The 24,936-nt window shown below is 35.3% G+C and overlaps 1 protein-coding gene across 2 annotated transcripts in view; it reads left to right on the top strand.

The window, feature by feature from the left end:
• SAMSN1 (SAM domain, SH3 domain and nuclear localization signals 1) overlaps positions 1–24,936 on the top strand; it is a 106,290-nt gene that overhangs the window by 66,974 nt on the left and 14,380 nt on the right. For both annotated transcript variants that reach the window (XM_068545718.1, XM_068545719.1), the window contains 4 exons: positions 15,383–15,454; positions 16,757–16,906; positions 21,259–21,388; positions 23,693–23,844. In XM_068545718.1, coding sequence (XP_068401819.1) covers positions 15,383–15,454; positions 16,757–16,906; positions 21,259–21,388; positions 23,693–23,844 — 504 coding nt within the window. The remainder of the gene's footprint in view (positions 1–15,382; positions 15,455–16,756; positions 16,907–21,258; positions 21,389–23,692; positions 23,845–24,936) is intronic.

Raw genomic sequence — 24,936 nt, 5'->3', positions numbered from 1 at the left:
CGGTGGCTTAGAGAACAGAAATTTATTTTCTCACAGTTCTGGTGGTTGGAAGTCCAAGATCAAGATGCGGCAGAATTGGTTTCCTTTGAGGGCCATAGGGAAGGATCTGTCTAGGCTTCTTTCTGGCTGGCAGTTGGCCACCACTTGCTGCCCTTTAACTTGGTTGCCCCTCTGTGCACATAACCTGGTGCCTCTCTTTGTGTATCCAAATCTCAGCTTTCAGTGGCTCTGACCACTCTCATTCTTTCCTGCTTGTGCCTCCCTTAGCCTAGAATACCTTTGCCCATTTTTCCCAACTCATGAACTTATTTTTTAATACCTCACTGGACTCTCATTCCCTCAAGAAAGCCTCCACCAGTTAACCCAAGGCAGTGCATTAGAGGGCATTCTGGCAGAGCAGGAGGGAATATGAACTAAAGTCTTATAGATTGGGTTTGAGGTCTTATTTTGATATTTCTTAACTATGAGATGTTGAACATTTTGTTAAACATCTTTTGAGTTTCTTGTGCTTATCTGAAGAAGGGGATATGTTAAGGCATGTCACATAGGATTGATGTGAGAATTAAGTTAATTACCATATGTAAATTTCCTAGCACATAGTACATGTTTGATTAATAATCTCTCCCTCCTTTCTTGTTTAATAGTACTTGTTCAATACCTCTATTGTTTCTTTTAGCATAGTTTATTCTAATATGTCCTCCCAAATGGAGTTACCATCAAGAACAGGGGATGCATCTAATTCATATTTGTATCCCTGCAATTTTTGGGGGGGAACAAAGGGTATTGAACTCTGTCTAACTTTCAGACTCCGTGTGCCCTCTATTACACTTTGGCTACCATCAAAAATATTTATAATATGGAACATAGTCGTGATTCCTCAACATATGCACAATACTTGTGTAATGACTAATGGATAATATAAGTCATCTAAAGTAGTACTCTACTCCAAGGCATAGTTTGTAAATGGGTCACTGTTAAAGATCTGGGCAACACCCACATAAAACAAAGTAACAGTTCTTAGAATGTAATGAGACAAAACAATAATCAAAAATTGTAATGTAATCTGTCTGAAGGAAAAAAAAATAGCACTTGCAAAGAGTGTTGCTTTCAGGGAGGTTAGAAAGGAGTTAGAGAGTAGAAATTTGCCATTGAGTCTGCAGAACAATCTGTATCAACAAAAGCAAATATTCCATTACGCTCAACAGACTTGCTCACTTAGGTGAACTAAGTTCAGGCTATTATAACTTCGTGTCTCTAGCCTTTAATACAACCTAATTCACTTTTCTGTGACTCTACTATACTAATCAAACAAACTTCCAGCCATGATTTTGTGTCCCATGTCTCTAGGGGAGACAACTCTTTGATCAGTCAACAAGAATATGCATTCTTCTTGGCAGTTGAATTTCTCATATCTAACCAATGCTTGGTATTGCCATTTTTGGTAGCCTAACAGTTTAGTTTGTGAGTCAGTCCCCCTTGGAGTTGTTTAGTTCTGCAAGCTTGAAAACTAAAGTTCTTGTACCTGTCAATGTGAGGGCCTGACATTGGACATGGAGACCCAACCAAGGAACTGGCTTCTTGGAAGGACTGGCTTAAGTTGCCACCTGCCACCTTTTCTCTATATTCATAAAATAAAGACAGCTAAATAATGAAGTTTCTTTTCTATGTTTTTCATAATTTTAACAATTTAAATTCCTGGAATAAGATTCAAGACAGACTTACCTTATATCAATATCATAATATATAGTGATATGACATTGGTCTGAATATTTGCTTAACATTTTTTCTGAATATTCACATGGTTTTAGCTAGGCAACTTTGATTTTTTAATTAACAGTAATAATAAATAATTTGATATATAAATTTTGTAATGCTTATGGGTATATATTCTTTATATTGTGAGTTATTATACAGCCATCATCTTTTCTAAACTAAGCCATCTACAGATTTCAAATTACTTTAAGCTTATGAATATCTCACTATAATTATTTATCAATTTTAAAGTACCCATTACCAATGAAACAAAGGTTCATAATTTTAAAAATAAAATTCCTCCAAAGATAAATGTTCTACAATTATCAGACATATATTATAGGTTTAGGAATTGTCATAAACTGAGTTCATTTCTACCACTACTATTACATTTCAAACCACTATTAACCCCTCAATAGACAAATATTTTTAGAGCCAAATCCAAATACAATGAAAGGAAAATAAATGTAATTGACAATGAAGAAGTTATAGAACCCAAACATCTCTTCCAAATATCCTATTACAACTATTTTTTTTCTACTTATTCTTTCCTTGTTTGGGATCATATACTGTATATTTGCCCCACATAAACACGTCTGTTCTTACTAAGAAAAAAACGTTTAAATTCCTAAGCATAGTGTCAGCGGGTGCTGCCTGAGATGGGAATGTTTATAAGCTTTATGATATTAACTGCAGCACTCAACCTCAGGTGGCATAAAACATGCAAAAGAGAACTTTCTGTCAGTTTTATTATTTCTAAAAAGGTTCCCCTTGAAGCAGAAGAGTGACCTTGCTCTGCTGAGCTGACATATGCCACTGGATTAATGGTCGAGCTCTGCTGGAGGGAAGCTCACAGAAACATTACAATTCCAGAAGCTGGGCTGGCGGTGACCATTAATCAGGGGGACCAAAATCATGCATCAAACACACTCATTTAAAAGTAGTAAAAATGACTTTAAAAAAAACCTTTTTGAGAATTAGCTTGTTGTTTGTCATTACCTGTGTTCAAGGAGATCACTGCATGACTGGAATATCCCTTGGGGAGAACGTTAGAGGTCATTACGTACCCAGAGGCCAAGTGAATGTGGTGGACTTTGAAGACTAACGGAGGTAAAGGAGAGTTTTTGTTCCAGAGAATTTGATGGGAAAGTGTATTAAATGGATTCTATTTTCCCAACTTTATTTTCACTCCTTTATTTAACTATGATTTCAAAGCAATGGGTACTATGAATGTTGGCCTCTTTGTGAAGATTTTATTTTATTTTTAAAACTGGAGTAATTGGATTTAGTGGTAGAAACATTTGACTGGTAAACTTGGTTAGGAAATTTCTCAAGATCCTACAGTTTGAGTCAACATACTCAACTACTAAGTAGGTTAATAAGTATCTTCATGGACTTAAAGGTACTGTACATTCTTCTACCACATGTTAACTAAGAAAAATTTTTCAAGACTTTTTCTCTCTCTGATTACTGAAAAGGAGAAAAGGCTTAAATCTAAAACCCCAAAAGAGAATGTTCAGTTTAATTTCGATGATAAAAAGTTACTCTTGCTTTCTACAAATCTCTTTGATGATAAAGTTGAATAGGCATAACCTCTCTTTCATTTTTTCAATAGTTTGTCTTTTAGATTAATGATACTATGCATAATACATATGATATAATTTCATTAGTAGGTAGAACAAATAGTAGATTATGGCCTTTACTGAGAAAACCAGGACATTGATCATTAAGATTATGATCAATGTAGTAAGGCCTGCTATGATTACTACTTCAAAGTTATTCTGGGTCTTCCCTGGTGGCGCAGTGGTTGAGAATCTGCCTGCCAATGCAGGGGACACGGATTCGAGCCCTGGTCTGGGAAGATCCCACATGCCGCAGAGCAACTAGGCCCGTGAGCCACAACCACTGAGCCTGCGCGTCTGGAGGCTGTGCTCCGCAACGGGAGAGGCCGCGATAGTGAGAGGCCCGCGCACCGCGATGAAGAGTGGCCCCCGCTTGCCGCAACTAGAGAAAGCCCTCACATAGAAACGAAGACCCAACACTGCCAAAAATAAATATAAATAAATAAATAAAAATTTTTTAAAAAAAGTTATTCTTCTCCTAAATAACTGCTGCCTTCTTTAACCATGATATTCAATATTCTCTTCTTTTGTTAGCCATATGCTACTCTGGAGAATAATTGATGCAGACTTACTTAGTTGTTTTTGAAGATTATAGGGTTAAAATAGTTGACAATGTTGCGACTATAGTTAAAATATTATTTAATATTTGGCTATAAGTAGAAAAAATCTAATATGTACACAATAGAAAGTTAATTTCTAAATTTATGGGAGGATTATACATATTTCTTGTAACTGGAAATCTGAATCATCCATTTTTCATACTGCATTCTCTCTATCAAGGTGCCTAGAAAACAAAATTAGTAATGGAAATTTGCTCACAGAAATTACTTATCATTGAATAGGTATGGTAAATGCATAAAATCTGTTACCTGTAATTCCTCATTCCCCTCCCCACCATCTTCCCTAAAACACACACTACCTTCTGTAACCTTGGTGGACATGTTTAATCATGATCTCTAACTCTAAGCCCGAAAGTTGCATTGGAACCCTTTTCAACACAGCTCTCCATGAAGGTCTTAACAACCCATCCAAGCTGGTTCAAAGAATTGAAAAGTTCCACTTATTCTGGTTTCGAAAGATAGTCCATCCAGACAATGGGAAATCCTAGGGATATATTCTTGTGAATACACAACACTTTTCTAGTGCCCCCAAATGATTATGTTCACTACAAACAATCTTTCTTTCTCTCCCTTGAAGAGTTTGGGAGATAATTATTTAGACACATTTTTTTGTCATCCCGTGCTCCTTTTAATATACAGTGTGTGGTTCATTGTCTTTTTATTACTTTATCATCATTTTAGCAATTATCCTCTTTAGATTTGGCAATTTCTAAGTAGTCCCTCAGTCAATAACTACACAATCTCTTACAGTAAATAATTTTTGAAGATGGTTAAGCAAATTCAAATTGTATTGATTTCAGCTAATTTCATGTCCAAAATCTGTGATCATTTTACTGTCTTTCTTTAGACTATCAATAATATAGGTATAGACATATGCATACAAAATGCCTTTCATGTATTAAGTAGTCAGTACAAGTATAAATAATGATGAATATAAATTTACAAGCTGACATCTAGTATACATTTTTAATTTATTATGTGTGTAAATATAATCTGCTTTTAGGAATTGCTTCTATGTTTGTATACCATTCATCTGAATATGGCTCTATTTAGCTCTTATCAATTGAAATTATGTGATGCCACCAATAGAGTGTAAATTCCTCCAGGATAGATTCTTATTCATACAGACAGCCCTGATCCCAAGCACAAAGTTTAGCCATAGAAGCCCCTTAGTATATTTACACTGAATTGCATAATGTAAAACATTATGCTCCTTAATTAAACATCAGCAAATTGTTTTCTTTGACTATAACATGATTAAGTTATAATTTGCTTTTGTGTAACTGTGAAATGTATGGTATTTGTCATTTAACTTGAAGAGAAATGTGTGTGGGATTTGCCATCTGTTGTGATTTTCCCAAGGCTCCCAACTGTAGGACTTTTTCTATAGGCCTACATCCCTTAAGATCGGGGGCAATCAATGTGTGCTAAAATGATGAGGTGTCAGCAAGTGGTCTCATGGACAAGGTAGGACTTGATCCTGCCCTTGAAGAATGGGCTGGATTTGAGTAGGAGGAAGAAGAGTGGAAGAACTTTCCTTGAGAGAAAAACAGCACAAGCAACAGCTTAGAAACATAAATGAGTGTGTCCATACTGGCCAGCAAGAAGTGTCAGAAGTTCTGCTTAATCAGACTGACTAGCATTACCTGAATCCAGGGGGAATCATGAATGTGCAGCATGCTAAGTTTGGACTTCATTTTGTTAACTAAAGAAGAGCCACTTAAACTCTCTGAGCCTCAGTTTTCCTCATCTGTAAACTGAAGAAATCAATAACTATCTCAGAGGGGGGTTGTATTTGTTTAATGAAATAATTATAGATAAATCACTCGGCATAAAGCAAGCTCTCAGGGGCCAAGAAACCAATGTGGAGCAAGCTTCATATTTTGAGAAGAAGAATGGAATGATGAGAATTGGTGTTTTAGGGAAATTAGTCCAGTGTTGTGACTTTAGATGATTGGAGAGGCAAGAGTTTGGGAACTAAAGAGCTGAAAGTTGTTATTTCGTTGACTCAGGAATGAGGTTATAAGCACATAGTTGCGTAGCGGTAATGAAGATAAATGCCTACAATAGAGATTTGGGAAAAGAATGGAGCAGATGTGAAGGCTGAAAGAATGTGTGTGTGGTAAATATATTACATCTTGCATTATGTGTCCAAACTCCCCAAAGACAGCAGTGAGCAAATACCGGTTTCCAACAGTGCAGGTGGAAGGTTCAGAAGGCAGGATCAAAACAGATCCTCAGGGGTAAGAGGCCATAAGCAGAGAGAGATTTTTGTTGGCATATATGCCTTCCAGCCTGAAGGCAGGCAGAGAAGCTACTGTAAATTAGAGAAGCTGTAAAAGTGGGTTCCCTAGGGGAATTCTTGAAGATTTCAAGGAAGGATGGTATAATGAGACAATTCCAGGAGGATCGAGAGGGACCACTTAGTATACTTGTTTATGGGTTTAGTAGTTAGAAAAAGAGAGAGAAGGAATAGAAAGTAAGTGCTATAATAATAATACAGGAGTGAGTAAGCCAGCAGAAGCTTTACAATAGGAAAAACAAGAAGCTGAGAAGTTCGAGATAGACTGATCATGGTCACATTTTTAAAAGTTTTGCATTTCCTTTTTATTCTATAGGATTTTGTAAGAGTTGATACCTAATAATATCAAGTGACTGAACTTTGGTTGCATTATGCTTTTTACCTGAAAAAAAAGATATTTAAGACATATCAGTATTATTTATTTTAAAAATTCTTTTCAGCTAAAATAGAATATCTTAATTTTTATTCAATTCCTAAAAGTGCGGCATACTTATAGTCAGTGAATGCAATGTAAATCATGAGATATGGTAATAAGTAAGTAATGCAGCAGTGCAATTGAGAATTCTCAATGTTTGAATCGTTTTTACTCATAAAACTTATTTTTGTTACATTAAATAGGCTGATACAAATAAACACTTTTGCAGGTATGGCTCATTCTGCATTGATTTTTTTTTTAGTTCTAGTTTTTTTTCCTTTAGGTAATTTTCTCTGAGGTAGTTTCAATTTGCAGAAAACATCTCTTGGCACGTCAACTTCTGAAAGGAAAGCTTTAGCATGGAAATTTTGACACAACTTTTTAAAACACTGTGGTGGAGTCAGAATCTGCACTTCCTTTAGATAGCCTGCAGTTGATAGGAAAGATACTGAACCAGAGAGATCAAGTAGACTAACTTTTGTTCTAAGAGTCCAGATGTACATTAAAAATATTTAGAGCATTGATACATATTTGAGTACTGAGTTGCCTTTACCCAAGGTTAAAATGTTAGTGTTGAAGGCCTTATTTCACACCCTGCTTGTCTTTCAGCCTTCAGCCCCCTGACGCCCAAACAACTGTCTTCCATCAGCGCCACATGATAGTGTAATTATTTAACACTGAGGCAATCCTCACAGATTATTTTAAGTGAGTTAAATTTGTTTCACACTCCTCAAAGGATCTCAGCACCTGAGTTAGTTAGAACAATTAAATCCTCGAATGCCTTTGGATAAAGGCTGACAAGCTTATTGAGATTTAGCATACCATTATTATAGAATATTCATACAAGCACGTGCTGAAAGAGAATTCTGAACTTTAAGAGCATATTACCAATGAAGGCTCTATGTGCAATATTTAGATGATGTGAAAACTCATTGGCAGAGGGTGTGTGATTTTTAATTTGCCAGTATATTTCAAAATACTGCAGATGTCTGACTCATATATGCAAATTTTTTCTTTGAAATAGACTGTGAAATTTTCCACCGATGCCTTACCCAAATATTGTCATGCTGGAGATAAGATTTTACTTGAAGATCCCGGAAGCTGGAGAGTGGTTAAAAAATGAAAATAAGGGTTCAAATCTTTTGGTTTTGGTCAAAAGGTTGATTTACATTCCAAAAAAAAAAGAGACTCCCTAATTCTCCTTCATGTTGATAAATTTAGGATGGTCATTGTTTTAAGAAACCTACTCAGTTCTAGTCTATATATCAAGCTAACTTTACATACTTTTCATCCCACTTAGATAGCAAGTTTCTTTGAAAATGGAAAACAGGATCAAAACTTTGTTATGGGATGGCATAGCGGAGAGCACAGCAGGGTGGAGAATTGAAAAAAAGGGAGGGGGGCATTTTTTTGCAAGTGTTGGTTCCTATAACAGTTTCCTCATTGAGAAGGACTATAAGATTTCCAAGAACCCTGCTAGCTTTATATAATGAATAGACATTCTGTAATAATTAGAATTCTACAAAACTAGAGAAGAAATGTGACCAACAGAAAAGAATCCTTTCTTAAGTTCTTTGCATTGCGTAGGGACACACACACACAAATGAGTTCAAATGTCACTTATTCAGCCCTATTTTTGTGGAAGCCAAGTAGACTATGTGGAAGAGGGTAATCTGTACCACACAATCAGATAGTCTTCAAAAGGTAGTCCACTAAAATACATTTATATCAGAAAGTTAGTTGTACTAAAATAAATTTAGAAAGCAAAACTTTAGTTTCTCCTTAAATACGTCCATACCTCTAAACAACCATGACCTAAGTAATGTTAATGACATCTTTAAAAATTAGTTCCTTAGAAAGTTGTGCAACCATTTACTCTTTTTTTTTTTTTTAAGACTATTTTTTTAAGAGCAGTTTCAGGATCACAGCAAGATTGAGGGAGGTACAGTTTTCCCATATGCTTCCCCCTGCCCTACACCTTATTAACTCTTTGTAAATTATTTTTTAGCTTTTATATAGGTACATTTGGTTCTTTTTTTAACCCAACATTTTATTATGGAAAATTTCAAGCATATGTAAACTCAGAGTGTAGTGCAATCTACCCCATATATCCATCACCCAGTTAATCATTAAATAGCATCCAGTCGTGTCTCTTCTTTATGCCCACATACTTCCTGCCCTCACTAGATTATTTTGAATTACAAATGAAAAATAACAATACTTCCTCAATATCATCATTTAGCTACTTATTTAAAAATTTCCTCAGTTGTCTCCTGGATGTGTTTTGCTACAGTGGCTTATTTGATCTATATCTAAATAAGACCTATGGATTTTACAGTATTTATTTAGTTGATACAACTCTTAAAGATTCTCAATTTATACTTGCCCTCTCTTCTTTTATTTCTTTCTGTTGATTAGTTGAAGAAACCAGGTTATTTGTCCTGTAAATTTTCTCATTGCCTAAAATTTTCTGGTTGACTTCATCTTTTTGATGTCATTTAGTATGCTCCTCTGTCTCTGTATTTTTTGTAATCTGGTAGTTAGATACAGAAGCTTGGTGTGATTGCGGGTTTTTTTTTAAAGAATATTTCATTGGTGATATTAGGTGCTTCTGTTATGAAGCCCATATTCTGGTTCATTCTTTTTTGTGATTTGAGTAGCCATTGATGATTGTTGCCTAGATCCATTATTGCATTAGGGACTTACAAAATGGTACTTTTGTAATTTCATCACTTAATTGATTAGCTAGAATATATACACACATATACATGGAAAGAACAATTTTCCTTTATTAAATGTTTAGTTACTCTAAAATGTTTCATACAAGAAGGACAGATTAAATGTTTGTTTTTCCCTTTATTTGCCAGTTTTCATAATATGGCTGTAACATTTCCGAAGGTAACAACTGATATTTTCTTCTTAGTATCATTATGAATTCATGAATTTTGATATATTAGATGTATTTCAATGTAGCTCAGTTATTATTCTTCCTTTTACTAAAATTGTCCCATATTTGGATACAATTTACCCTAGTGACAATCTTTTAATATGGCCCTTGTGTTGTTATGGTATGGCCCTAGTAGTCTTTGAAAGCTTACCTACTTTATGGTATGACAAAATGAAAAATTTGAGAATATAGACTGAGAATTTTGACTTCAAATGTCATTAACCTCATTACTTATTTTCATTGTCTCTCAACATTCACATTTTTATATATCGATATCATTAACAATGGTGTGAATACTGAAAACAGGTTAAAATTTAAATGTTTTTCCTTCCAGCTGTATTGATATATAATTGGCATACAGTACTATATAAGTTTAACGTGCACCGCATTATGATCTGACTTACATCCATCATGAAATTATTATCACACTAAGTTGAGTGAACATTCATCATCTCTTATAGATATAAGATAAAATAAAAATTAAAAAAATCTTTTCCTTGTGATGGAAAGTCTTAGGATTTACTCTTTTAACAATCATATATAACATACAGCAGTATTAATTATATTTATCATGCTGTACATTGCATCCCTAGTACTTACTTATCTTACGGCTGGAAGTTTGTACCTTTTGACTACCTTCATCCAATCCCCCTCTCTCCACTTCCTGAATCTAGTAACCACCATCTGATCTCTTTTTCTGAGTTTGTTTTTGAAGTATAATTGACCTACAACACTATGTTAATTCCTGGGACACAACATAATGATTTGATCTTTCTATATATTTCAAAATGACCAACATGCTGTCTAGTTACCATTTGTCACCATACAATGATATTACATTATTATTCCTATATTCCCGAATTTCATACCAGTGACTCATTTATTTTTCAATTGGAAGTCTGTATCTCTTAATCTTCCTCACTTATTTCTCTCATCCCCCCACCCCTCCCCTCTGGCAATCACCTGTTTGTTCTCTGTATGTATGACTGTTTCTGTTTTATTACGTTTCTTCATTTGTTTGCCTTTTTCAGATTCCACATACAAGTGAAATCATACAGTATTTGTCTTTCTCTGTCTGACTTATTTCAGTTAACAAAATACCCTCTAGGTCCATTCACGTTGTTGCAAATGGCAAGATTTTGTTCCTTTTTGTTCCATTGTGTGTGGGGTGTGTGTGTGTGTGTGTGTGTGTGTGTGTGTGTGTATTTGTATACCACATCTTCTTTATCCATTCATTTATTGATGTGCACTTAGGTTGCTTCCATATCTTGGTTATTGTAAATAATGCTGCAATGAACAAAGAGGTGCATGTATCTTTTGGAATTAGTGTGCTTTTTTTTTTTTTCTTTGCATTAATACCCAAGAGTGAAATTGCTGGATTGTATGGTAGTTTTATTTTTTAATTTTTTGAGGAACCTCCATACTGTTCTACATTGTGGCTACACCAGTTTACATTCCCACCAAGAGTGTACAAAGGTTCCCTTTTCTCCCCATCCTGGCCAACACTTGTTATTTGCTGTCTTTTGATAATAGTCATTTGACAGGTGTGAGGTGATATTGTGGTTTAGATTTGCATTTCCCTGATGATTAGTGATGCTGAGTATCTTTTCATGTGCCTGTTGGCCATCTGTATGTTTTCTTTGGAAAAATGTCTACTCAGGGCCTCTGCTCATTTTTTGATTGGGTTGTTGGGTTTGGGGTTTTTTTTTCTTTTTTTGATGCTGAGTTGTATGAGTTCTTTGTATATTTCTGATATTAATCCCTATTTGGATACATCATTTGCAAATATCTCCTCCTATTCAGTAGGCAGCCTTTTTGTTTTGTTGATAATTCCCTTTGCTGTGCAAAAGCTTTTTAGTTTGATGTAGTCCCATTTATTTATTTTTGCTTTTGTTTCCCTTGCAGGAGGAGACATATCCAAAAAATATATTGCTAAGATCAGCGTCAAAGAACGTACTGCCTATGATTTTGTCTAGGAGTTTTATGGTTTCAGGACTTACATTTAAGTCTTTAATCCATTTTGAGTTTATTTTCTTATGTGGTGTGAGAAAGTAATCCAGTTTGATTCTTTTGCATGTAGCTTCCCAGTTTTCTAACACCATTTGTTGAAGAAGCTGTCTTTTCTCTATTGTGTATTCTTGCCTCCTTTGTTGTAGATTGACCATATAAGTGTGGTATATTTCTGGGCTCTCTATTCTGTTCCATTAAACTATGTGTCTGTTTTTGTGTCAGTACCATACTGTTTTGATTACTGTAGCTGTGTAGTATAGTTTCAAATCAGGGAACGTTGTAACTACAGCTTTGTTCTTCTTTCTCAAGATTGCTTTGGCTATTCAAGGTCTTTTGTGTTTCTATACAAATTTTAGAATTATTTGTTAATTCATACAATTCTGTGAAAAATGCCTTTGGTATTTTGATAGGGATTGCACTGAATCCATAGATTGCTTTGGGTAATGTGGTCATTTTTACAATATTAATTGTTCCAACCCATGAGCATGGTATATGTTTCTATTTGTTAGTGTCATCTTCAATTTATTTCATGAGTGACTTATAGTTTTCTGAGTACATGTCTTTCACCTCCTTAGTTAGATTTATTCCTAGGTAATTTTTTTGGATGCAATTGTAAATGGGATTGGAAAACAGGTTAAAATTTGCCTTTTTTTTTGATCCTTTAAACCATCAAATTACTGTCTTTTTCAAATATTGTTTAAAATAATTCCTCTCTAAGTCACCAATTCAATATGAAATTAGATTCATTATTTTTATTTGGAATTGTTAAGGATTGCTTTTATTTTTATTTAATTTTGTTTATAAATATTTTTAAAAGTTACATGGTTTTAAAGTCAAATTTATAAAACAAGGCATATACAGAGAAGTCTGTTTTCTGTCCCTTTTACTTTGCTTCTTTTACCCCGTTTCTCTAAGAAGGAAAATATATTTTTGCCTGTATTGAGACATATACATGTATTTCAACCCTTAGATAAAAGGCGGTCTATTATGTACACTTTTCTCCACTTGTCTTTTTTTCACATACACTATATCCTGGAGATCATTCCATAGCAGATAGCTATATTTCAGTTTTTTTGCAGATGCACACATTTCTATTGTTTGAATTTACCATAAATTATTCAATCAGTCTTCTCTTGATGAACATTGGGGTTTATAGCTTTTCAATAATATAAAAGATTTACATTGAATGTGGATGAGTAAATCAATTTATATTCAAGTGTATCTCTGACATAGATGTCTAGAAATGAAATTTCTGGGTCAAAGGGCAAATACATGTAATTTTGCTAGTTTTTCCAAATTACCTTCCACAGGTGTGCCATTTTACAAACACATATCTAATTGCATAAGGAAAGACTGTATAGATTTATAGTTAAAGACTAAATATAATCTAATGTCAACAAAAACAAAGAATTATCTAAAATATAAATTACATTTTTATTTAAGTTACTCTTTTGTTGATAGCTATTTGTTTATATAATAACTCTGTCTTGATGGGAGCTCTGTCACAAAATAGTATTTGCTAAACCTAATCCATTACAATTATACAGTGCAAAATTATCAATATTGAAATACATTCTTATTTATAAAGGACTATCATCTATGAAACCAGCTTACCTCCACATGATTCACCTTTTCACTAGAAACTTAACAGCAGTAGAAATTACACATTTGTTCACTGTCCATATCTCAGAGTAGACATTAGCCCTTTTTCATTAAGCCATAACCTATACATTATGAAACCATCTCAGAAAGTCACTAACTTTTTGACTAGAGAATACTGAAATTTTAAAAACGTTATTTTAAATACTTAGATTTGCTTCTAAAGGGTGTCTTAGCACAGACTGATATTTTACTCCTCTGGCTTAAAGCTGTTGAGTGATTCATAATGAGATGACTGACAAAACCCAAAGTAATAGTCCTGAAAACCACTACTCCATAATCTGCTTCTCTTTATTGACATAGTGAGGGGAGAATTAATTTTAAAAGGTGGTGACTATTGATTAGTTAATGGCAGAATATACTGTAGAGAAATGCTGAAGTGAGCCTATTCTGTGCCCTCGTGGGCAACACGACCGATTATCCAGTGGTGGATATCATGCTGTAACCCTCATTAATATTTAGTAGTCAGGACATAGGCTGGTTGTAGACTACAAAATTGCCCTAAGCACAGGCTCCAATAGGCCATAAGAATGTTTCAAGTATATAAAAGAGTAACAGATTTCCCTGTGTTCAGATTGTTTATAAGCGGCACAAGAATACGCTCAATTCCCTTTTGTGATTTCTGGGCAATTACGGCCTGGCAGAAATGCCTACTAGGCAAGTAGATGTGATTAATGCTCTGGGAAATCACTCTAAGTTAGTAAGCCCTGCATGAGAACCAGAGTGGTTCTCAGTTTCAGTCCTACTTTTTCTCTCCTCTCGCCACAAGCTGAAGGGCTTCTTCATCAGGGGTAGCAAGTCAGCAAAAGGCATTTTTTGTGTCTAACACAGCTGTCATCCTTGGGGCGACATTCTGTATCACACTGTCTATCAAGCTAACCCCATGTCACATGTCAGGATCTTTTTATTTCAACTGATTTAAAAGGGAAACAAGGAGTTTTAAAGATCACTAGTAGGGAGACATGAGAATAAAAATGCTTGTAAAGACTAAGAGACTTTGAAGCTGACTTGAACTAAAATGGTCTGTGACTTTTAAAGGACAATACAAAGTTTTATAGATTACTGACTCCCATTTTTAACTTTTCAAATTACCAGGTTATTTTTCAGTACCACCAGCTTATTTTGAAAATATTATAAGCTTGAAATGAGATAAAGTCCTTAAGATAGAACATATTCTTGGGATTTGTGGGTATATAAAGTCTGTAACATCTGATATCCACCATCCCAAACAATGTATAAAATTAAATAGTGAGAAAATATCAATTTTGTGACTCAAAGACTCTAAAGATTTTTGAAAATGTGTTTAGGAGAATCATTTACTTTGCAGTATATCAGGAATTATTTATAATTACCTGCCTAGAATGAGTTACATAAGAATAAAAATTTAGCCTTGTAGGCAAAAAGTATCCAAGAGAATAAGTCTTGTGTTAACATATTGAGCTTTTTCTCAAAACCAGTGAATGAAACTGACCCAGGGGTCTCATTGTAATTCCATGTTAAATGTGGAAAAATTCATTTTCCTCCCAACCTATGAACACCTAAATGCTCTTTTCAATTTATTAATAGATCTGTGTATGTGCCTTCTCATTCTGACATCTAGTAGAGAGTTTCAAATTATCAGAAGTTAGCAACAGGAAATGCATTTGTGTTCATTTTTATTTTTTGATAAATATGATCTTTATGAGGCACAATTGTGGATCTACTCAAATGCTTGTTTTGTTGTTTTTTTATTAGTTGGTTTGTTGTTTAGTAATACATGCCATTCTCAAGAGCAAAAGTAACACTATAAATTAAAAATAATTTAATAGATTTTTCTCCAAGGTGCTTAACACTGTAACATAAACATATGAAGACATTTTATGAACTGTAAATATTACAATGTTAATAATAGTTACACCTTCAGCACCTTTAGATATTCCAGAGAGAAGAGATTTTTTAATCCTGTATTTGCAAGAGACTGATGCTTACTGAACCATAATCTAATATATTTAGCAGTTTTATCAGTGAAAGTCACAAATTCTAAATTTCCTTTCCTTTTTCTTTCCTATGTTATAGCGCAGCAGCAGTTTTGGGAATTTTGACCGTTTTCGGAATAATTCCGTATCAAAACCAGATGATTCAACTGGGGTTAGTATTCTATTCCATTTTAATGAGTGTTATACAAACACATTATGAAAAATTATGAAGCCAGTATAATTTTTGCAAATTACAGTAAGAAAAAGAAATATATTTAAAAATCATAACCTTGCATACATTTTTGTGATAAATGAACAAACAATTATTTAGTATCTAGTACCATGCTGGACATTAAGAGTAAAAAGCCATCTAAGAAACCTAACAGATGTTTGGGAAGGCAGAACGTCAACTTAAGAAGAGATTTACAGTTTAAAGTAACACAGACGATCCCAAATTTTCTGAGCATTTCCACTATAAAACAACATACATGTTAAATTTTATGTAAGTTGTAATTGCTTTAATTTAGGAAATGATTGCATGGCTTAATTGGAAATTAGTTAAGGAGAGCATAGGCTGCTCATTTGCACTCTCATACTTCTGTACACATTGAAATGTCTCAGTGGTGACCATTCCATACATATTCTTTTTCAAATTCTTTTCCCACTTAGGTTATTACAGAGTAATAAGTAGAGTTCCCTGTGCTATACAGTAGGTCCTTGTTGGTTATCTATTTTAAATATAGCCGTGTGTATATGTCAATCTCAAACTCCCATATTGTATAAACCTTCAACTTTCCATAATCATACATAGATATATTTACTGTTATTAAGTTTATAATTCTAGAGTTAACCTATAAAAGTTGCTCAGGCTCATTCAAATTCATTGACTACTAATGGTGGCCTAGCAATTTGTGAAAGAATTTAGTGAACCTGATAAAGTAGTTTGCACATTTTTTAGCAAACCATCATTCATTCATTCAGTAAATGTGTATTGAGCATCTAGTCTATGACAGGATCTCCCTTAGGCACTCAGAAAGTACTGTTACAATACAGGTGAAAATCCTTACTTCATGAAGCCTAGAGTCTAGGAGGAGACAGACTTTAAAACAACAACAACAAAACCCATAAATAAATATCTAAATAAAATTGTGATTCAGGCTATGAAAGAGAACAGCACAGAAAAATGTTGAAGTTAAAAATATGTTTAGATAGTTTCTTCAAAGCTTTTGTAAAGGAAGATAGGAAAACCTGAAATTAAAAATATTTATAGTACTCTTTTTTGAAACTTAGGCAACAGTAAATTAACACAGATAGTAATAAACTAATATACTTTCTTATTTATTTTAGTTTGTAATTTTACAGTGAAGATAAAGAAAGTTGAAGAAGAGAAAAGAGAGAAGAAGAGGGAGTGTGGACAAATGACAATGTTTTTTATTGCTTTATTATTTTGTTTTTTGTAAATAATTCTAACTAGGTACATGAAGGGGAATGCATAAATGAAAGTGGAGAACAAAACAAAACTTCAAATAATGGAGGAAGTTTAGGTAAAAAAATGAGAGCTATTTCCTGGACAATGAAGAAAAAAGTGGGTAAAAAGTATATCAAAGCCCTTTCTGAAGAAAAGGTAAGTGTCCTCTGTTAATCACTTGTGTTTTTCTGTTAATTTTTTTCTAGGTAGTTTAGAAATACTTGGCAGTTTATGAAGGCCTTCAGTCTATTTTCTCCCTCAATAACTGTGCCCAGAAGTTGGGTGGAAGAAAGCATTATCACATTCTAATAGAGGAAATTGAGGCTTAGAAAGGTCACACATGTAGTATGTGAAGAACATATGTCATTTATGTTGTAACAAACAGTAGTATTTCACTTCTTTTCATTACCAAATGATATTCCATTTTATAGATAAGCCTCATTTTATTCATCCTTTCATCAGTTGATGAACATTTGGGTTGTTTCCACTTTGGGATTATTTTAAATCATGCTGAATGAATGATTCAGCATGATTTAAAATATGAATTTGAATATCTGTGTTCAAGTTTTTATGTGGAAGTATTCTTTCATCTCTCTTGGTTATATGGTAACTCTGTCTGATACTTTGAGAAACTGGCAAACTATTTCCCAAAGAAGTTGCATCATTTTACATTCCCACTAGCAATGTGTGAGAGTTCCGATTTCTCCACATGCTTGCTAACACTTGTTACTGTCTGTTTTTTTGATGCTAGCCATCAAAATGGGTGTGAAATGGATTCTTATTATAGTTTTAATTTGCACTTCTCTGATGACTAATGATGTTGAGAATCTTTTCATGTGGCCATTTGCATATCTTCTTTCAAAAAGTGTTTATACAAATCTTTTACCTGCTTTTTAATTGGGTTGTCTTTTTATTGTTTCTCTTAAGCTTTTTTAAAAAATATCTTATGGATACAGATCCTTTATGAGATATACGATTTGCGATATGATATATTTTCTCCCGTTCGCAGATAGTATTTTCATTTTCTTGATGTTATCATTACAGAACAAATGGCTATAATTTTGATGTAGTCCAATTTATTTTTTCTTTCATCAGTTGTGTTTTTAGTATTGTATTTAAGAAACCATTGCTTAATCTAGGGATACAAAGATTTACTCCAATGTTTTCTTCTAAGAGTTTTATAGCTGTAGCTCTTAAATTTTGGTGTATGATCCATTAATTTTTCTACATGGTGTGTGGTAGGAGTCCAACTTCATTCATTTGAATGTGGATATTCAATTGTCCCAACACTACTTGTTGAAAAGACAATTATTTCTCCATTGTATTGTCTTGGCATCCTTGCTGAAAAATCAATTGATCATAAATATATGGTCAGAAATATATGGATCATAAATATATGGATTTATTTATGGACTCTCAATTCTATTCCATTGATCTATATGTCTTATACCTATTTTCTTTTTAACGCACTTCAATAGGATCTGTCCCCAGTACTCCATTAAAACAGTTGTCACCATCAGTATTAACCTCTACGTTGCCAAATCGAATGGTCACTTTTCTTTCTTCTTACATGACTGTTCAGCTGTACTTGATGCAAATGATTATTGCATTACATATGAAACATTCTTTTTTCTTGGTTTCTTTGGGCATTCTTCTGGCTTTCCTTCTTTCTCAAAGTTTCCTTTCTTAGCTCTGCTTTCTTTCCTGTCCTTCTAAATATTGAGTCTTCCTGAGGCTTGTTCCTAGATGTTCTACTCAGTCTACTCTCTCTTCCTAAGTGATCTCATCTTGTCTCATGACTTTTTCACAATTACATCCCTAGCTATGATCTCTCTCTTTTTTTTAAAATTTATTTATTTTATTTATTTATCTTTGGCTGTGTTGGGTCTTCGTTGCTGTGCGCGGGCTTTCTCTAGTTACGTTGAGTGGGGGCCACTCTTTGTTGTGGTGCGCAGGCTTCTCATTGTGGTGGCTTCTCTTGTTGCGGAGCATAGGTTCTAGGCCCGCGGGCTTCAGTAGTTGTGGAGCACAGGCTTAGTTGCTCCGCGGCATGTGGGATCTTCCTGGACCAGGGCTCGAACCCGTGTCCCCTGTACTGCCAGGCAGATTCCTAACCGCTGCACCACCAGGGAAGTCCCATATGATCTCTTTACTTATCTGTTATACTTATATAACCAATTGCTTATTTGATATTATCACTTAGATGCATAATAGATAACTAGAACCTAATATATCTAAAACTGAATAATTGATTCTCTAAGCTCTACAGAAAGTTTGTTTCTTGTCCAGTCTTCCAAGTAGAAATAGACAACACTGTCATAACTGTAGATGCTGGAAAGAAAGGAGAGGGGGGAGAGAGACAGAGAGAGAGAGAGAAGAAAGCCTACAAATCACTCAAAATTCCTTCTTTCTCTCACTTTTCACACCAATTCATCAGCATATCCTCTTGGTACTAACTCCAAAGTATATCTAAAACCTTTAACTTCTCCATGTAAATTATTCCTGCTTTAGACTAAATAAACAAACTCTCTTGCCTAGATTACCTAATTGGTTTCCTTTCTTCCACTCTTTCCTCCATAAAAGCGATTCTCCACATGAAAGCCAGAAAGATCTTTGAAAAGTCAGATTCAGAACACATCACTCCCTTGGTTAAAGTTTTACAGTACCAAAATGCATTCCCTTACTATGATGTGTTCATTCCAGTCCTCTGAGAAGTAGACCCCCAAGAAGGGAATAGACACACCAAAGACTTACCGGAGAAAATGCCTGTGAAGGATAAAGAAGAGAAAGAAAAAATGAGCAAGGAAATCCTTCAGACTACAGTGCAAGTCTGACACCTGTAAAAGGAGAGGAAGAAAGAAGGAAGATCATTCAAGTCTCAGACTTCAACACTGTTCTAAGAAAACTTTGGCCAGATTGATGGGAAGTCCTTGAACCAAAAGTTTCCATTAGAGAAGCCCCACATCCCACCAGAATGGACTCAAATGGTAGCCCCACTGCTTAAATCATTGGGACGTGGCTTCCTTGCAAACACAGTGATGGATACAGAAGGCTAGTAGTTGGGGCTGTCAGTAAAGAAGGGTCCCGCAGCAAGAGATCTGAGTGCACATTTCCATGATTACTACAAGTGGTCTATAAAGCCCTTCCTGAGCTGGCTCCAGTCTACTTCTCTGAGCTCACATCCTAATACTCTCCTTGCTCTCACTCAGCTCCAGCTACCCTGGCCTTGTTGTTTTCCCCTGCATAACCCAAGCTAATTCTGAGTTTAGTTATTTTGTTCTTGCTATTTCTTTTGCTTGGAAAACTGTCTCCAAATCTTCATATAAGTCACATCTTCTTATCATTCAGGTCAAGAATTCAGAGACTCTATTACCTTATGGAGGAGGTCTTTGGAGGCTATTCCCTCTCAATCAGTCAACCTTCCTTCAACCCTAATCCGAGTAGCTAATCCTCTCACATCACCCAGTTTTATTTCCTTCATAGCACTTATTATTCTCTGAAATTGTCTTGCTCACTTTGTTTACACAAACCTCCCCAAACACTACAAACACACACACACACACACACACACACAGCCTGACAAACTAAAATGTACCGCATTAAAGATAGGACCATGTATATTGTTTCCCATGATATCTCCAGTTCCCAAAACAATGCCAGGTACTTAGAAGGTGTTCTACAAACTTGTGTCGGATGACTGAACAAATGAATAAGAGAATGGATAAAAGCAGAGAATCAAACTGAGCATATATCATATGTATAGTCTGAAGTTTTACCAATGTTTAGAAATGCTCAAAAATGAGGAATATTGAATCATATTTTGATGAATATTAAGAAATTCATAGGCTTTGTTGAAACTATCTAAACATGGAAAACATTTGAGATGTTTTCAAGCAGATGTAATTTCTTTTGAAATTGTCTGTCTTTCCTAATTTTATGCAAGATGTGCTTTTCACTTGACTAGGTGGCAAGCACCATATGAGATTTGTAAAGCTTCTTAGATAAGCTTTGCTTTAGAATTGCAAAGTGTGTATGTTTTATTCATATCTAGTGGTCTGGTAGGGTGCAAATAACTGACACGAAGCAACTATGCAGAGTTTAAACTTGTAATATCAGATCTCAAAGGATTAGTAACGGTGGTAAATAGATGAAAAGGAGAACATGAAGAAATAAAAGTGCTTTAACAGATAAAGCACAGATGTTAATAAATCTAGCATTTCTGATTAAATAGTCTTGATACGATATTCATCCTAACTACAAAAATAAACTTTATAATTTCAGTTAAATTCCAAAATGTGGGCTGTTTCATCTAAAGAATTTTTCCCACTATACCACAAAATGTTATGCTTGAAATTGAGCTAAAGATTCATGACACTCATATTTTATGCTGATGTATTCCTAAGTATTTTATTGCTAAAATATGTCTTGTTTGTTAAATCAATGCACACAGTGAAAGTCTCCAAGGAAATCAGTTCTTTGCATTTAACCTCTGATATGATTTTCTGAAGGATGGGGAAGATGGAGAGGATGCCTTCCCTTATCGGAACAGTGATCCCACGATTGGAACCCATACAGAGGAGAGCTCCCTCAAAGCCAGTGACTCCATGGACAGTCTCTACAGTGCGCGGAGCTCATCAAGTAAAGCTATAAAATAAGTGACAAGAGTCTAGATGGGAGATCTGGGTTAAGTTAATTAAAAACAACAGATTTATTTCTCTTGGGCTTGTTTGTCAAAATTTCACCAAGGTTCCAACTACATGATAAGAGAAATAGTGAAAATGTAGGATGTGTTGAATCTATAGCAATGCTATTGTCTAAAATAATACGTAATATATTAGAATTATGCATTATTTTGAAACTTTTAGCACTGTGGTCAGCAAGGCTCTTGGGGATATGCCTCAAAAAGATCATATTGCACGATTAAATCAGAATCCCTACAATAAAGTGTGCTGGGGAGAACTAATATTATTTTGAGTCCAAATTTTTTAAATGACTTGAAGTATTCAGGAAAGTAAAATCCTGTTTTCTCTTTTTCATTCCCTTTCTTCCCCCCTCCACATACTCCTTCCTTTCCTTTTCTCTTCCTTCCTTTCTTCCTTCCCTCTCTCCCTACCTCCTCCCTCTTCCCTTCCTTCCTTTCTTTCTTCCTTTTTTCTTTCTTTCTTTTGTTTTCTTTCATTTTTTCATTTTTTCTTTATTCCTTCCCTGTCCTGCCCTCTGTCACGTTTTCCTTCCTTTCCTTTCCTCTTTTTCCTGAAATATTCTGAAAAGAGCAGGACATCTGCGTCAGCTCTAACGTTTACATTTTAGGTTTCCATTCAGCATTAGCCGGTAAAGAGTGAAGTAGCATGTAAATACTAAATAGTAGGAATATCACCAATTAGTGACAAAAACGAATCAGCATGTGTTCAATAAGAATTTTCTAAAAACATTGTTTCTACCAAAGAAGTCACTCAGGCTTCAGTCACATGTCCTGCTACAATATTTGAATGCAACTACTAATACTACAGGGTGCCTTATAATTTTTTTAAATGCACACTGTTACTCATCCCTCTAATCTTTTCAGGGCTTTTAAATGTTTTTTGCAAAGTTTATTTTCCATTTCATTTAAAATCAACTGCTTCTGTTATCTGAAGATGGATCACAGAGACCAGATGCTGCAAATATCCTGAATTTTATCCCTACTTTCCTACTGGCTGTAGAACACTTATTTTGTGAAGAAAAAGCTAATACAGAAGCATTTGAGGGATATATTTTTGCATGTGTGAAATTCAGATTTCATTAATATTCATTTCTGCTGGAAGTTTTAAAATTCAAATTTGTAATGCCAAATATGGGTAGAATTTTATAACTTGAATACACCATGAAAAGCCAGGGACTGGAGTGGTCATGGAAGGGAGGGTGTGAGGAGATGGGGGTCTACTGGCTGTTATCATAAACAACTTAATTTCTGTGACTAGATTCAACTCACCTTTCTTTTACACCAGTCCATATTTAAAAAAAAAAAAAAAAATGGAGACTCGCTAAGGATCTTTCTCTTATTTCTACACTTATTTGAAAGAATGGCAGAGATACTGGGGCTGTTCCCTCATGAAGCAGAGCACTGAAAGGCCACACTGAAGGAAAAAGTGAGGTGACAAGTGAGAGCAGGAGGGAGACTCAGAGTTACTTCCACTGGGAGCCATTCTTGCCCCCAGGCAGGCAGGAAAAATGGAATCTCTTTTTTTCCCCCCTTGAGGTTCAAAATCAGAAAGGAAGAGGACCAGAGAGCAAGGATTTGGAGCCGTTTAAAAAGCCCAGTTTAGAACAATTTTCAACAGTTTAGGAGTACAGACATTGGAACACACTTCCTCTTTCCCTGACCCTCACGCAACAAGCAAAAATGCTACCTTTTATACACAGAGATGTTGCCTCAAAATGGCTTTTGGTACACAACAGGAAGTCTGAGACACTATTTTTGCTACATTGTGATAAGTTGTAGGGAAGCTTGTGGTCTTATGCTTTGACCATTCCTGATCAATAGCGCACAAAGATCAAACTGTCGCTATAGGTTTCTGCCTTTGTTTACATGTACAAAATTAATTATCTGGCTTGTACAGGGAATTAAGTCTATACTGTCTGCCTCTTTAGCAAGTATCCAATGCTCAAAGCACTGTGCTACTGGATCAGATGATAGAGACTGAAGTAAGAGTGTTTGGGTTGGTGGTAGAGGAAAGAATGGTCAGGTTGACTGGAGGAAGATCAGAAATGGCTCAGAGGACAGAAGTCCCTGGTGGAAAACGACTGGGAGGCAGAAACAGGGATCGGTCACTTAGAGCCGCCTCAGGAGGCTGGCATCCAATGCTTCGGCATTATTCCTGCTTAGTTGTTATGTCCAGGTGATGGTTCAGAATGTTATGAACCTTCAGTGAGAACTATTAACCTCTGCTTTGCCTTTATCAGGTGGAATAACAAGCTGTTCAGACGGTACAAGTAACCGGGACAGCTTTCGACTCGACGATGATGGCCCCTACTCCGGACCATTCTGTGGCCGTGCCCGCGTACATACCAGTTTCACACCGAGCCCTTATGACACTGACTCCCTCAAAATCAAGGTGTGTGCACATCATAGCGGCATTCCGTATGGTTTGTCTAGGGCTGGGTGTATGATCTTTCTCAGGAAGTGCAAGTATGGGGAACTAGGGGGTGAGCGCGTTCTTCCCAATAGGAGAACCGGGTACTGGTGCACTACGGCAGGAGTTCAGACAAAACATGAGAGGTAGAGTAGGGGGATCAGTGTTTTGAGGCTATTTGCAAAAGTTGCATTATGTACATAATGTAGAATCTGAGCTTATTCGGGAAGAAGGAATTGTCTACATTTTTCTGAAAACCCAAATCCTCACAAGTTGCTGGAGGTGCCCAGTTCTACCTGAAGCCAAGGAGAGGGAGAGAAAATGGAAATATCAGGCAAGAGCCCAGCAGAGCAAACGTTTTGGGAACCTGACTTGGCCAGGCAACTTCAATACTTAAATCAATACTTGCAAATAGCATGAGTAACCTGACAACTTTCTCTCAGTGATATTCCCCCCTGAATTCCCTTTTTTTATTCTTATCCTCTTTGTTCATTTTCTTTTGCGGTGAGGGCTTCACAGCACAAAGGTTGCACCACCGTTTGTGCTGCCTAAGGGGACATTTGTGGAGCTCGAGTAGGACACAATAAGGAATCCCACAGACACACTGGGTATTGAATACTGTTGTTCACCATCCAGGGTCTTATCCGAAATGAAATTGGATTTTTGCTTGTGATCTGTGGGCTTACCTGTAATGTATATTTTTTACAAGTTTAAAGGATAATAAGAAGGCTGTAGCATAGGACTGCCATACTTTGAAACTTCCCCCAGAGCTTCTGGGGATTTTCTAGGTCTGCTTAGCTGATCCCATCTAGCCTAGGATTTGATTCCCTATAGTTAAAGACAGGAAAAACTAGGCGAACAGCTCATAGGGTCTAAAGGGCAGACTATCATAAATTGGAAAGACCAGATCTTTTAATCACATTGAATTCTACTATTACAAATAAAATCCATGTTTTAGATGGAAGAATACACATTCACAGAGCAGCAGAAAAAAATATTTTTAGTAGCAGACTTAATGCTTTGTTTGAGGGTAGACCCCTAAAATGGCAAAAATATCAGAATCTATAATGTCAT

This window comes from Eschrichtius robustus, chromosome 6 (genome assembly GCF_028021215.1).
Source record: "Eschrichtius robustus isolate mEscRob2 chromosome 6, mEscRob2.pri, whole genome shotgun sequence".
Lineage (NCBI taxonomy): Eukaryota > Metazoa > Chordata > Mammalia > Artiodactyla > Eschrichtiidae > Eschrichtius > Eschrichtius robustus.
The sequence above is the reverse complement of the archived record's forward strand: the minus strand, read 5'-3'. Positions and strand labels throughout refer to the sequence as shown.